This window comes from Muscardinus avellanarius (assembly GCF_963383645.1).
Source record: "Muscardinus avellanarius genome assembly, chromosome: 19".
NCBI classification, from domain to species: domain Eukaryota; kingdom Metazoa; phylum Chordata; class Mammalia; order Rodentia; family Gliridae; genus Muscardinus; species Muscardinus avellanarius.
Genome location: NC_137805.1, coordinates 18,116,462 through 18,132,274, shown reverse-complemented (window position 1 = coordinate 18,132,274; position 15,813 = coordinate 18,116,462). Strand labels below are relative to the sequence as shown.

Sequence of the window (15,813 nt, the reverse complement as noted above, 5' to 3'; positions counted from 1 at the left end):
GCCACTGGCTAGAGAGGCTCACCCAGAGAAATACTTTACCTGCTTACCCACTGGTGACAAAATGTTTACCCACTTTTTACAAAGGCTGTCATTATTATTGTTTTGTGGTACTGAGGATTGAGCCCATGCTGCCTGGTACTGAGGCATGCTGCCTCTGAGCTACACCCCCAGCCCTATTTTTAAATTTTTATTTTGAAGTAGGGTCTTGCTAGGTTGATGAGAGTCTCACTACTTGCTGAGGCTGTCCTCGAACTTGTGATCGTCCCGTCTCAGCCTTCCTTGTTCTGTGATTACAGGCGTGCACCATCACATCTGGCTACAGAGGCTCTTATAAAGCCCACAAATGAAGAGCAGGATGACAAGATGCGCAGGGGCAGAGGCACTTCCTTCCCGTGGGATGGGGTGTGCCACCATCCGGGCACAGGGCCGGGGTCTTACTCATTAGCCGGGATGCGCCCCAGAGCCTCTCCTCTTTGGAATTTTGTGTTGGCTTCATGAAATAGGCGGGCTGGTCATATGGCCCTCTCTCCCGGCTAGTTGGGGGGTCAGGTGGAGGAGAGCCACGCTGTCACCAGCGTCCTTGGGCGAGGCCGTCCTTGGGTGAGGCCGTCCTTGGGCAAGCTGGGTGCATCTCTTTGTCTTGCTACGTGGGGTATGTAAGAGATCTGCAGGAAATCAGATTATGCTTGCAAGGAGCCTTGAATTCCAGGCAGTGGAGTTTGGACTTTATTGTTAGACCTCTTAAAAGCATTGGCCCCTAGTCCAAGTAGGTGGTGTGTGCACCGGAGGCAGGGAGGCTCTTCAAGAGGCTATTTTTGTGTGATAGCTGCTTGCCCGCAAGAGCCTGTTGACACTAGATCTAGCCAGGGGGTAGTTAGGGAATAGAAATTTGTGTCCCAGGGAGGTTGGCTACTGGGAGAGGGACGAGGTCGAAGATGCTTCCCATGTTGGGGGCCACCACAGCAGTGGGCAGGGGGACAGCTCCGGGTGGACTGTGTCTCGGACATCTGTGGGACACTTCATGGTGAAGCCAGGGGCTGAGCTGCAGGCAGCGAGGTCAAGTCACGTTGTTGCTGCGGAGAAAGTCCATTTGAGAAAGTCAGCGATGGCGGGACTTTGGGGCAACCCTTCTTTTATTGGGCAGATAAAGAAGAAAGAGACGGCGTACCAGGAAGGGTGCCAGAAAGGAGTCCCAGAGGCCGGGAAGAGAGTCCCCGGGCATGAAAGACTGGGATGCCTGGCTGGGCCAGAGGGGGAGGGCACAGGGCCGGGACCTGGGAGTCCACTGGTGACGGTGATGGCCGAGAGCTCTTGGCGAGGAAACTTTGGGTTGCCGGGCAGGCGGGCGTGGGGCCACGGGTGGCGAGCCAGTGCAGGTGACCTGGGGGAACACCCATTTGAAAGTTTGCTGTGAGCACAGATGGCATGTTGTGCTGGTCCCAGGAAGGGCCATCAGGGCTGCGGCTGCCCGTTGGCAGTCCCAGGAGAGGGACAGCCTGGGGCGGGCGAGGCAGCCTGAGAGGAGTGGCAGGGCGACCTCCTGTGGGTGAGAGAGGCCCGTGGACACAGGCCTGGAGGTGGAGCCCAAACCCCAGGCTCCTCTGGGAGGCCTTGCTCCAGTGCAGAGGCCCAGGCCAGGTGCAGGCGCGGGCTGGGCCAGGCACAGGGCGGTGCCATGCTGAGCACCTCCAGAGGAGGGCAAGCAGGAGCTTCTGAGGGGGGAGTGCTGGTGGGATAACTCCAGCTTCCGGCTGTTCAGGCTGAGCCTGGGCGCTCCTGACTGCTTCAGATGCACCCCACACCACCACTCGGCTCTTCTTGCTGTTTTCACTGGAAGCACCAGAGATCCCGTACCCTGCCCTGGTCTCCCACACTTGTGCCCTCCCCACCCCAAAGTCTCCTCTCAAAAGAAGAGCTGGAGCCATGTTTGAAGGGCGTGGTGGCGCACGTTTGTGACCCCAGCACTTTGGGAGGCTGAGACAAGAGGATCGTAATGAGGCCCTTAGCAACTTAGCAAGACCCTGTTTCAAAATAAAAAATAAAATAGAGCTGGAGGTATAGCGTGAAGGTAGAATGCCCAGAGTTCAATCCCCAGTGAATCCTCCCCCAAAACAACTTGTGTGTCAAGCCTTCCAGCACCTTCCAAGGCCTGCTCTTCCCTAGGCGGCCTCAGGCTCGACCTCCCGCTGTCCTTGCCCCTCTCCCCTGCCTGCTCTCCTCCACCCAGCCTCAGGGCCTGCAGGCTGCGCCCTGGCTGTGCCGGGGAGCGGCAGGCCCTCTGCCTGCAGCTCTGTGCCCTCCAGTCTCCACGCCTTGCTCCTTGCTCCGATGTCCGTGCACCTCATACCTCGCCTCGCCCAGGCCTTGGCTGAGCTGCTGCTTTACGTCCTCACCCGGTCAGAACGGCGCCCTGCCCTCTGCGCCCCACCTGCTTCATTCTTAGGCCCTGGTTTCTAGGGGGCTGCCTCCGGCCAGAATGTAATCTTCCTCAGGACAGGATGTTCTGTTTCCTCAAGATCCCTGAGATGGACCCTGGAGTACTAATGGAGGGAGGGAGTGGTGCCCGGTCGTGGGGCGGGGATGCAGGCCGACCAGGGCAGCTGTGGCTTGGTGCTGGGTTTTTTTTTTTTTTTGCAGTACTGGAAATTGAACCCAGGCATTCTACCTCCAATCCACACCCCCAGCCCTATTTTTTATTCTTCATTTTGAAACAGGGTCTCGCTAAGCTGCAGAGGGCCTTACAACTTGCTGAGGCTGGCCGTGAACCTTTGGTCTCAGCCTCCCAAGTACTAGAATTACAAGCGTGCACTACCATGCCTGGCCTGATGCTTGTTTTTATAAATAAGTTTTCCCTGACACGGCCATACCTGTGCTTCCCCTTTGCGATGCTGCCGTTGCTTTGCATTATAATGATAGAGTTGAGGCCTGCAGACCTAAAATACTTACTTTGTGGCCCTTTACAGAAAATGGTTGCTGGCCCTTACGTCAGGTGATGGGAGCCGCGCGCTTAGCCAGCGCCTGGCGCTGGGCTAGACGTGCTAGAGGTGCTGCAGCTTTTACTGTTACCCAGAGCAGCCCGGCCTGGTGGCGCACTTGGGAGGCTGAGACAGGACGATCCCGGGTTCCTGGCCAGCCTCAGCTACTTAGTGAGGTCCTCTGCAACTTAGTGAGACCCTGTTTCAAAGTAAAGAATAAAATATAGGGCTGGGCGTCTAGCTAAGAGGTAGAATGCCCCTGGGTTCCATCCCCAGTTCTGCAAAACCCAGAAGGACAGTAGCGGTTGTCCAAGGAGGTGCAGCCCTCCGTGGATACGCGGCTCGCTCTGCGCCCGTTCGGCACACCAAGCCAGAGCTCTTCGTTTTTGCTGTGTGCTTTACCACGATTCGAGCCTGTCAGTAGCTGATTGAGAAATGAGTAGATTGCGTGCCACGGGCCGGGGCAGCCCTGAGGGCGCGGGTGCAGACGGCCTGGCTCAGTGGCTGTCACGTGCCTCGTGGGCTGAACTGTCTCTCGGTGTCCTTGAATAAATCATGTCCGTTCAGGCTGAAATGTTCTAAGATGCTGTCTAACAGATTTCCAGTATCCCAAAGTTTCACTGTTGTCATGGTAACTATGTCTTTCCTTTTCCAGGGAATAGTAAGTCACAACGGGAGGAGCTGGACTCCGTCCTCTTTCTTTTTGAAGTAAGTTTTGGTTAATTTTTCTACTTTAGTGGTTCATTTTGGAAATAAGATGTTTTAAATTCTTAATTTGAAGACTGATCAAAATAGCTGTGGATGGATGTGTCTCTCCTCTCTCTTCCTCATACTTTTACAAACAGTGCTACAATATTCTTGTGATTTGATTTTTAAAAATATGGCAGAATTTTTTTCTGTATGTGTACCTAGACATGAAGCTATTAGGTAGAAGAAGAAGTGCACACATTTAGTTGGTTATAGATATTGCTAAGTTGCTCTCCCAAATGGTCTTACGAGTCTCATGTAAACCTCCTGTACCCTAACGCCGGAGGTGGTTTGTCTTTTAACATGTGTAAATCTGACATGCAGAAAGTCAGTGTTTCTGATCTGTATTTTTCTGACCGCTGGTAAGGTCCTGATCTTTGTCTGTGTTTATATATCCTCTGTGTTGTATTCTCTTCAACGCTGAAACAGTGTTTGTGGTTTTGATTTATTAGGCTTAAAAATCTTTCTTGCCCAAATGTATTGGACAAGTTCCAGATTATAGATGCCTGGAGAGGTATATTCAGGACCGAGTTACAAATTTTAAAAGTTAATCGTGGGTTGTCAAGAAATGTATTAATGGTTTGAAGAGCTGTGTGCGTGGGTTGGTATGAGAAGATGAACTCAATCTGTTTGTCTGGTACTAGGAATTGAATCGGGAGGCATTCTACCTCTGAGCTGCAGCCCAGCCAGCCCTTTTTACTCTTTTTATTTGGAAAGAGCGTCTCTCTGAGTTTCCGAGGGTCTTGATAAGTTTGAGCCTGACCTCAAACTTGGGGTCCTCCCGCGTCCGTCTCCAAAACCCTGGGATTGCACGTGTGCACCACCACGCCCAGCTGAACATGGACGTCTTAACTGTCAAAGGAAGGCCAGCTGTGTGCCTGCTGCAGAGGTGTGCGGGAGGTGGCAGGGAAGGAGGACTCTCTGAATGGCGGCAGGCGAGCCCCAGGAGACCACAGCCCAGGCCTGGCTCGCCTGGCGCTCAGCCCCGGTGCTCCGGCGCTCTGCTCCTTGCTCAGAGCAGTGCGCCGTTTCACGGTGTTTGATGGAGCTCACCTGTCTCCTGTGGCCGCCCTCCTGTGAGCCCCGCCTGTGGACAGGCGTGCTGTGTGTTTCCAGGCGTATCAGTCACACCTCAGATGCAGTGATGCTTCATTTGCACTATGCGAGGGCACGCAGTGATTTCCCTCTGCGTCCCCGCCCCTCCCGCCTCTTCCCCCGGCGTGAGATCGGCAGCGGCAGCAACGCCCTCTATGGACAGGACATCTGAACCTTTCCCCCTCAGTTCGCCCTTGCTAGTCTCCTCCTCACACACCTGAGGTCCCTCTTATTTCCTATTTTAAAAACAAGTAACCCAGTTGACAAATGGCCAATTGAACTCAGTAGACACTTCTCAAAAGAAGGAATGCACACGGCCACCAAATACAGGCCAAAATGTTCAACCTCATTAGCAATCAGGGAAAAGCAAGTCAGAACTACACTGAGAGCCCGCCTGGCTCCAGTTGGGATGGGGTCCTTGAGATAGCAGCAGTAGACCATGCTGGCGGGGCTGTGGGGCAGGAGCTCTCTCTTACACACTCCTGGCGGGATCGGGCATCCGTCCAGCCCTGCGGAGGCCAGCGTGGTGGCTTACCACCGCACGACCAGGTGGAGCGCTCCTCGGGGTCTTCCAAAGAACTGAACACCGGCGCGATCCAGGCAGATGTGTCGATAACAGCACAGTTCACAACGGCAAACAGGGAACCCAGCCGAGTGCCGTCGACAGATCAAAGCATGAGAAAGTGTGGCCTCTACGCATGGTGGAGTTGGGCATAAAGAACAAAACTGTGTCAATTGCTAGAAAACGGATGGCTCTGCAGAACATTACGCGGAGGCCAGCCAGCCTTAGGAAGCTCAGGGGCATGTGTTTTCTGTCACACAGGAGTTATTTTTAATGGTAGCTCAGTTAAGTCGGTCCCTCACGCAGGAACGTGCTGCGTGGTTTGCTTGAGCTGTTCCATCAAGCCCACCATCTCCCCTCTGCGCCTCCCCGCTGCCCTGCGCGCACCTGGAGGCCATTGTCAGGTGCCTGCCACTCTCTGCCTCTTAACACAGGGTGTTGCTCCGGGCATGGTGGCGCACGCTTGTCATCTCCGCACTTGGGAGGTGGAGCCAGGAGGATCGCACATGTTCGAAGCCAGCCCCCCTGGCTTAAGAGACCCTGTTTCCAAATAAAAATATATTAAAAAAAATAGGTCTGGGAGTGTAGCCTGGAGATAGAAGGGCTTCCAGAAACCTCAGTACCACAAACAAACAAACAAACAAACAAACAAACAAACAAACAAACAGGGTACTGCCACATGTATCCGCATCCTTAAATAAGTCAGTGTATAGTTTTATCTCTCAATGTAACAAAAATGATTTCATGTGGTAGGTAATTATCTCTGACTTACCTCTTACTCTCAATGTTATTTATTTATTTATTTTGGTGGTACTGGGGATGGAACCGTTCTACCTCCGGGCTACACTCCTAGACCTATTTTATATTTTATTTGGAAACAGGGTCTCTTAAGCCAGCAAGGCTGGCTCTGAACCTGCGCGATCCTCCTGTCTCCACCTCCCAAGCCATGGGGATTACAAGAGTGCGCCACCACGCCTGGCTCAATGTTATTTTTAATATTCACATTTTTAATTTTTTATTTTTTTGCAGTACTGGGGATTGAGCCCAGGGGCATTCTACCTCTAAGTTATGCCCCCATCCCAGCCCTATTTCTTTTTAATTCTTTATTTTGAAACAAGGCCTCACTAAGTAGCTGAGGCTGACCTGCGGTCATCCTGTCTCAGCCTCCCAAGTACTGGGATTACAAGCGTGCGCCACCACGCCTGGCTAATATTCACATTTTAAAAATTTGCTCTATTTCATTCATTGTCACTGCTGGATTAAATGAATATATTTTCTTTCTTTCTTTCTTTCTTTCTTTCTTTCTTTTGGTGGTACTGGGGTTCCTGGAAGCCCTTCTACCTCTGGGCTACACTCCCAGACCTATTTATTTTATTTTATCTTTGGAAACAGGGTCTCTTAAGCCAACCTGCGCGATCCTCCTGTCTCCGCCTCCCAAGCGCGGGGATTACAAGCATGCGCCACCACGCCCGGCTTAATCCATTTATTTCTTATATTTCATCTATTTTTGTTTTTCTGGAAGATAATCAGATTTGAATAATAAATGGACAAGTTTACCAGTTGGTCTGTGTTTTTTGTCTTACTGCACTGGCTCAGTCCTCTGTTACACTGGGGAATGGAATTCGAGAGTAAGAAATTTCCTTACTGTGCCATACCAGATTAAAATACAAGTTTAATTTCAAAGCATACACACGGCATTGGGATGCTACTCATTAAGCTGTTTTTCAGATATCCGAGAGTTTGAAATCATGGATAAATAAGACAGTGGATTTCTAAATTTTGAATTATTCTAAATTTTGTCCCCACCAGCTAAAACCTGATTGACCTGATTATCTTGTTTTTCTTGCAGGGACCCCATGGCTGTTTGTAGTGGGTAGAGTGGGGCCCTGCTGCTCTGACACCCGTCCTGACCTGGCCCGGCACGGCCTGTGGTCGGGGCTCTGATTGCCAGGCCACGCCTGCCCCTTTGCCTTCTTCATGCAGTTCCCCTTGAGCCGGGGGTTGACGCAGCTCTCTCTTTAGGGACTGCCCCATGCTCCGTTCCCCACCTGGCCTCTTCTCCCAGGCTCTGGCGACTCCTGCTAGAGTGTGGGTTGAACTCCTCACATGCTGTCCATGTTACCATGAATGATAGCTGGATGTCCTGAGCACTTCCTTACTCTGGCCGTAGCTTCTTAGAGACTTTCAAATTCCTTGGGCCACTGACCATGACCTACTCTCCTTTGTATTCCCCACAGCGATTTGCATTGGATATTTGTCGGATCAGAGTTTCTTAAATTCTCATCTTCTCTCCCACGGACTTATCTGATACTTATCATGGACTTCTCTGATACTTTTGTGTTAAAAACATTCCTTTTCTCACCTAGAACTGTCTGCATAAAAAAATACAGAAGAAGGTATCAGGCCTGACGAGGTAGGTCAGACTCCGGCCCTCCCAAGCTCTGTGGCCCGGATCGATGTAGGACATAAATGGAGTGAGCGGGACCAGAGCTCTGGGGCCTTGCTACGTCCACAGAGCTTTGATCCCACAGCTGTAGCCCTGTCGTAGTCTAACCACAAGTTCATGGGGAAAGCCTTCTTAGTTAGAAAGTTCATCTGTGCCTCCCTTTCGTCTTAAGGTTGAAATGGAGGTGCCTCCGAGTAGCCTTTGAGCACCCCTACCCTCAGGGGCTGAATCCGAAGCGTGCTGTGCTATAGGACCTACTGCACTGTCCACTTAAGTGACCACGGGCCTCGTGGGGAGCTGAGAGCTTGAAACGAAGCTAGAAGAGCAAAGCATTCATTTTTATGTTCAGTAAGCGTATTTGATTTACATTCACAATTCAGTAGCCACACATGGCCCATAGCCACGGTGTTGGACAAAAAAGCCCTGACGTCTTCTAGCAGAATTCTTACTTGGTCTGAAAGTCCATTCCTCTGTGTTACACACTGAGCTGAATCCTCAGCGTCCTGTACATCTGCATCTAGAATTTTACAGAGATGGTTTCTCTGCATCCTGTACACAGGGCGCAGAGGCAGGGAACTTTAACTGAGACTAGAGTTTTACAGAGATGGTTTCTCTAGGCTCCTTGCTATTACCAACGTGCTCTTGGTGGAAGGAAATAAGCGTTAACCTCCACGGAGTAGAAGCGTGTCTCCAGAGAGGCTTTCTGCAAACACGAAGTTGGAAGACCATGCACAATTTCATTCTACGGCTTTCATGCTTGTTTTGAGATGCACACAGTGTTTCAAAATGGCCAATCAGATTCCTTCACCCCCCCCCCCCCCACCTTCCACCTTTCTTCCTCCATCATCTGCCTCTGAACTAAACAAAGCCCAAGTCCAGCGCCCTGCAGGACGACGCGCCCTCTTGCCCCTCTGTGGCAGAGGGGTCTGGTTTGGGAAGGGAGAGGCGAGGGGCCCCGCTCAGCAGGCGGGCTTCAGGGCGAGCGCAGGGCACTCTGGGCTTCTCCCGGCGGGCGCAGAAGGCAAGCTACCGCGGTACTGGCTCTGGCCGTTCCTTTACCTGAGGTCCGCCTGTCCCTGTGCGCAGACTCCCTCCTTCCCCCGCAGGGTGGCGTAACGATGGGTTGGCGGCAGCTCTCTGTGCGAGGTCTTGCTGGGTGTAGTTCTGTTTGGGAGCCGCAGTTAGGTCAGTGGTGAATCCAGGCTGCAGCGGAATCTCCTAACCAAATGGGATTCATCGCTGGGGCCTTGCTCGTCATTGCTCCGAGTGAGCCTGCGTAGATAGTGAGCTCAGCCTCTCGTTCTTTCAGGAAGGGGAATGGGCATTTTAAAATGACTTTCCTGATCCTAGTAACAAGTGCCTGGGGTGGGCAGAAGCAGGTGAGACCCAGCCTGGTGCCTTTGCTTTGCTTTACACACGCTGTGCAGTGCTGACTTTGTTTCCCATACAAATAAAATCTTTTTACTTCTCATGCAAAATTTGCTATAACTTTTCACATTTGATTTTGTTCTTCCATTCTAGATGTTAGTACTAAATTGCGGATGAAGACGTAGGAGGACATAATGGGATTAAAACAAGTCGGAGATACTTGATCTCTCCTCCTTCTCTCTTTCTATTAGAGTCGTCTATCTTATGCCTCTTTGAAAATGAAAGCAGATTAGAAGCTTCTGCAGAGGTTCAACAAAGATGCTGGGCAGAGCCTGAGTCAAAGCGCGCAGGGCAGGTGCCCTGTGTGATTAAGTAGCACTTTCCTTCTTTCTTTATACAAAAGGCTAATACCTTTTTTTTTTTTGGTACTGGAGATTGAACCCAGGTGTATAGTTGTTCTGGCCTGCTTCCTGATGTGGGCTATGCTTGTGACTTTTGTTGATGGCGAATCCTCGTTGACAACAGCCCAATGACAGCATCATCATTACGGCATAGTGGGCTCCGCCCTGCGGACTCCTTGGGCTGGTGTCCAGCTGTGCCCCCCTCCTGGCGTCCAGCTGTGCCCCCCTCCTGGTGCACAGCTGTGCCCCTCCTCCTGGCGTCCAGCTGTGCCCCCCTCCTGGCGTCCAGCTGTGCCCCCCTCCTGGCGTCCAGCTGTGCCCCTCCTCCTGGTGTCCAGCTGTGTCCCTCCCCCTAGTGTCCAGCTGTGCCCCCCTCCTGGTGGCCAGTTGTGCTCTTCCTCCCAGTGGCCTGTGTCTCTGTGGCAAGTCTTGTTCTGTAATAGCTCCTTGGTCTGGGACAATACTGAAACCCACAGGCTTTATCTTGCGTCTCGTTATTCTGGTGTCTGCTTTTGATCACAAATGTTTATGATTTCTCCAGACTGAAGGATGGAAGCAGAATATAAATGTATAGACTCTCCTGGAGAGTCTTTGAGTACATTTTCTTGGTTAAAATTTTGATTAACTCATTGCAACATGTTGATAATTTGAATTAGCCCCCAAGTGTCTTGCATGGAAAGAGCCGTTTTCAGTAGACAATGTAACTTTCAAATTTAATATTCAAGGCTGCAGCTTTTGCTCTGCATGGAGACTCAGAGGCGAGAAACTTGGCACAACCCAACAGGGTGTACTGAATTACCCAGCTCACCTTGGGGAGGGCAGACCGGAGGCGAGTGTGGGAGTCTGAAATTCCATCCTTGTGATTATCTGTCGCAGCACCGGCCTGGCCCGTCACACGGTGCGCCTCTTGACTTGCTTGACGGGCACCAGAAGAGGCCTGCGAGGCAGCAGTAGCTTGGGCTCCCAGGAACCCTTGAAGGGCGTAGGGTAGACACCACATCAAGGCCACATACCTGGAAGTTCACAGCAAGCTCGGGCATGTTGTGTTTACTGTTAGAACAGCCAAGACACGGGCAGCGTTTACTCCTTTTTAAATTGATTAGCGTGTCAATACAATTTGGGTGCGTTGGCTTCTTTTTTATACATGTTTGGGAGAGGATGGTAAGAATGCTTGCTGTCTGGATTTGTTCCTCATTTTCTGTGTGGCTGTGTGGCCAGGTAGCTGTTGCAGAGTGACACCTAGTGTTTAGTATGCCGTGGCACTGGACCATGGGAAGGGAATTGGAGCCTGCCTCCTGTGCGCCTGGTCCTGCAGAGCTGGGCGGCACGAGCTCCTAAGATGGCAGGAACCAGAGTAGCAGCAGCCCATCGGGGCTTGGTAGTTCTCTCTTATCATTTACGCAGAAACTCTCTGGAAGAGAATTTTCTTTTATTTTCTTTTAAAAAAAAAAAAGGCCCAGAGAGCCGCCAACTCACTGCGCTAGCTCCAGACGTAAAGAGCTAGGAAAGATGCAGAGCTTCCAACCAGAAAGCAGAAGCTTGGGGAGCTGATGGGGTGGGGCTCTCAGTGACGGGCTGTGTGAAGAGAAGCACTTCCCTAGACCTGGGTGGTCCTGGGTGGCCCTGGGGTGGATCTGGGTGGACCTGGGGTAGTTCTGGGTGGCCCTGGGTGGTCCCGGGGTAGTTCTGGGTGGCCCTGGGTAGCCCTGGGTGGTCTTGGGTGGTCCTGGGGTGGATCTGGGTGGCCCAGGGGTGGTCCTGGGGTGGCCCTGGGGTGGTCCTGGGTACCCCTGGGTGGTCCTGGGTGGACCTGGGATGGTCCTGGGATTGCCCTGGGTGGCCTTGGGTTGGCCCTGGGATGGTCCTGGGGTGGCCCTGGGTGGCCCTGGGGTGGTCCTGGGTGGCCCTGAGGTGGATCTGGGTGACTCTGGGTGGCCCTGGGTTGGCTCTGGGATGGCCCTGGGGTAGTCCTGGGTACCCCTGGGGTGGTCCTGGGTGGACCTGGGATGGTCCTGGGGTGGCCCTGGGGTGGTACTGGGTGGCCCTGGGGTGGATCTGGGTGGCTTTGGGTGGCCCTGGGGTGGTCCTGGGTTGGCTCTGGGATGGGCCTGGGGTGGTCCTGGGTGGCCCTGGGGTGGATCTGGGTGGCCCTGGGTGGTCCAGGGTGGCCCTAGGGTGGTCCTGGGTGGCCTTGGGGGTGGCTCTGGGTGGTCCTGGGTGGCCCTAGGGTGGATCTAGGGTAGCCTTGGGGTGGCCCTGGTGTGGCAGGTGCTTTCTTCAGGGCACACACCCGCCTGCCATGGGAGAGATTTTATGCAGCTAATCTGAGGAGTTGTGAAGGCCACTGCTCATTAAAATGTGAAGAGCTGAGTGTGATTTCACGCTCCTTACAAAGAGATTAGACCTTTGCGTGATCTTAAGTCAAGTAAAAACACAACCTCCTGGGATATATCAAGCGCCTGTGCTTCTAAGTTTTGGAATATTACAGTTTTTAATACCTATCAAAAATATTTTGCCTGTAATATCAGAACTTGGGAGGCTGGACAGAGGATCACAGGTTTGAGGCCAGCCTCAATAACTTAGTGAGACCCCCAGCAATGTACTAAGACCCTGTAAAATAAATAAAATAAGGCTGGAGGAGTAGATCAGAGGTAGAACCCCCCTGGGCTAACCCCTGTGGACCCCCAGGTTTGAATATTGTATTTTAGGGCCTGATAAAAGTTTTCTACCTTGTCGCGCGTGGTGGCGCACGCTTGTAATCCCTGCGCTTGGGAGGCGGAGACAGGAGGATCATGCAGGTTCAAAGACAGCCTCGCTGGCTTAAGAGCCCCTGTTTCCAAATAAAAAGTATAAAAATAGGCCAGGGAGTGTAGCCTGGAGGTAGAAGGGTTTCCATCCTCAGTACCAAAAAAAAAAAAAAAGTTTCCCACCTGTGCCCGTGTCAGTCTCATTCACGGTCAACAAAGTTTTCTTTGCGCCTGAGTCCGCACATATCCTCTGGTGCCTTCGGCTGCTCCGCTTCCCTTGATGGGGACACGTCCTCTGGGTCTTCGGGCCGTGACCTTGCTCGCTTGTCCCCTCGCTCCGCTTGGCCGTTCTCAGTGGATTGTGATCTAGGTCCTTTGCTCTGTGGATAAAGACTGGCGCCCACAGCTCGGGTCCTGTCGCCGACTAATCTCAGTTGGGTCGTTATTGTCAGCTCCCGGTCAAATCCTCAGAAAGATGGGGCAAAAGGCAGGTGATGTCCTGCAGAAACTTATCTGCAGCGATTCCTTCCCCTCTATAAATTCCCTAAGTTTTTAGGTACGATGCTTGGGAAAGAATCTGAAGTGGACAAAGGCTTCTTGAGCCAATGACAATTTATTACAGGAACCCAGAGAAAATTTATACCCTTCACCAGTGAGATTAATAATAGGAGAAAAAAAAAAAGGGAAGGGGGGCAATCACAGCAAAACAATAGTGGATTACATATAAACAAAGTAAATGACTAGTCCAGCATTTAGGAGATAAGCTCCGGATCTTTCTTCCGATATTGCAGCAGGGCAGGTCCAAAGGTAAATTCCAAAGGCAATACAGGCACGCCCAAGGCCCAGGGCTTGGAGAGTACGCCTTCTCATGGAATCTTCTTTTGCTTTCTTTTTTGAAGTTTCCATCTATATCCATATGACAAGCATGGGGAGCTGTGGCGGTCCAGGGAGATGCGATGGGAGCCTCTCAGATCTCATCCGCTTTGCCTTCTGAAGTCTGAAAGCTTACAAAAACTCACAACACAGCTTGGCAAATAAGACACCACAAATAACACTGTGAAGTTCTTGGATTTAGTTGTCAGATGTATTTCCTTGACTGCTGAACACTCTTTTTTAGACAAAAAGCCTATTAAAGGCCTATTGGTCTCTAATAATCCATTTCCTTATCACAAACCCTCTGCAACCTGCTTCTAACTTTCTAATTCCTTTCTTTCCCAGTCGGGACGTTCTTATGATAAGCTCTTCTTCATAAAAAGTGCTTTCTTACTCTTACGGTATTTCCTTTCCTTCATACATATATATTTAGAATATCTGTCCTTTATTTTGTCATTTTCATTTCTAGCCATGCGGCATTCTCCCTGTTTCGGGGAACGCTCACACTGGGCGTGAAGGTCAACAATCTTTCTCCTTGGCTCTATTGTATTTTGGCAACTAAGTTGTTCATCAACTAAATTGCTTCAAAGTCACACACAAAATTTTATCTTCTCTGTCTCTAGGCAGGATCTCAAGGGTAAACAAAGTTTCCTTAAACTGAGCTATCTGTTACCGGAGTTAATAGCTTAACCTAGTGATAGGAGTGAGGGTCGGAGACCCTTTGTGATTGCTGCAGCTGGAATGCTTATCACAGCATCTGAGTTCTGGCCAGTTTTTTCCTTACTATTGAGCAAAGCCAAGGACGTTTATTTCCACGGACTCAATTTCTGATCTCACATCATCAGAGCAATTCGTGTAGAGAGTTAAAAGAATACCAAGAGAATAATAGTTATGAAGGATATCTAAAGTGGGGGATATTTTTTGCCAGAGACGATACCTCTTTCTCGGGGCTTTTTGCCGATTTTTACTATGTGGAGTGGGGTCTTCAACACATAGATGCCGAGGCAGCAGGATGTCTTGGCAGGGTCCAGCCCTTCTGAACGGCCTGAGCCTCCTCCTCCACTTGCCAGTGTCCTCCGCCTCGCTCCACCGAGAACCTCTTCAGGAGCCAGACAAGCACCAGCAGTGGGTTTTTTCCTTCTCCTGCTGCTGTTTAATCTCCCCCAAATACCCTTCTCTGGCAGCGCACCCTGGTGTTCTGGAAGATTCAGCGGAAGGTGCTCTGCCGTGGAGTGTGCCTTCCGGCCTCCCTTCCTGTGTGTGCGTCTTTGCTGAGTTCCCACCTCATCTCCCGGAGCTGTAGCTTTTAGAGCAGGCGCAGTGCTGTACCTCTCTTTATGATCGCTGGCACGGTAACTGGCACAGAAGAGCCCAGGCCTGTCATCCCAATACTTGGGGGCTTGAGACAGGAGAATCATAGGTTGGAAGCCAGTGCTAGCAACCTAGCGAGACCCTGTTTCGAAATAAAAAAAATTAAAAAAGGGCTGGGAATATAGCTTGGAGGTAGAATGCTCAGTTCCCACCCCCCATAGAAAGATGATTATGACAAATATTTTCTGCATTAACTTATTTAGTTCCTTGCTTTGTTATGGATGGGTGTGCATGCATGCCCCATTTATCATATTCTATATTTTATTGTCTTTTTTAAAATTTGAAAGCCAACTCTGATTTACTGGGAATGGAACCCAGGGGCATTCTACCTCCAAGCTACACTTCCAGCCCTATTTTTTATTCTTTATTTTGAAATAGCATTTCACTAAGTTGCAGAGGGCTTCCCTAAGTAGCTGAGGCTGTCCTCGAACCTGTGATCCTGTCTTAGCCTCCCAAGTGCTGAGTTATAAGTATGCACCACCATGCCCAGCAGACTTGGTCTTTAGTAGGGATTTTTTGTTTTGTTTTGTTTTTGGTGATACTAGGGATTGAACCCAAGGACATTCTACCTCCGAGCTACACTCCCAGCCCTGTTTTTTAGTTTTACCTTAAAACAGGGTCTCCCTAGGTTGATGAGAGTCTCACTACTTGCTGAGGCTGTCCTCGAACCTGTCATCCTTTGTCTCAGCCTCCCAAGTACTGGGATTACAGGTATTCGCTAGCGTATCTGGCTTAGTGGAAAAATTTACCCTACTTATATTTATTTCTTTATTGTGCTCGATAACAAATATCTTTAGCTCTTAACTTTGTTTTTTGGGTGAGAGGTTGCTAATTTTTGCTTTCTGGACTATGCTTTCCAATGTGGAAGACATGAGTTTTATTTTCTGTCATTCTGACAGTTAGCCTTAGATGAATAGGACGAGACCTGAACTGTTTTTCTTCTACCTATATCAAGAATAAAGCAGTGTTTCATGGTAACTCCATACTTTTATTTTAACTCGTGTACCCTTGTACTTCTCAGCTATTTCAGTTTATACCCATGTTATGTATTTTTTGTGTTATTTCTCTTGTGTCATTGTGGCAATTTACTCTTTTTATTTTTTATCTATTTTTATTTTTTTATTTTTGGTGGTACTGGGGATGGAAACCAGGGGCCTTCTACCTCGGGCTACACTCCCAGACCTATTTTGTATTTTATTTGGAAACACGGTCTCTTAAGCCAGCTGAG

The 15,813-nt window shown here is 50.5% G+C and overlaps 1 protein-coding gene across 1 annotated transcript in view; it reads left to right on the top strand.

Annotated features, from left to right (window-relative positions):
- The window catches only part of RALGAPA2 (Ral GTPase activating protein catalytic subunit alpha 2), a gene marked incomplete at both ends in the record, with an annotated part of 243,084 nt that overhangs the window by 22,649 nt on the left and 204,622 nt on the right, over window positions 1–15,813 (top strand). The window contains one exon of the mRNA XM_080716443.1: window positions 3,631–3,683. Within this exon, the coding sequence (XP_080572569.1) occupies window positions 3,631–3,683 (53 nt within the window). The remainder of the gene's footprint in view (window positions 1–3,630; window positions 3,684–15,813) is intronic.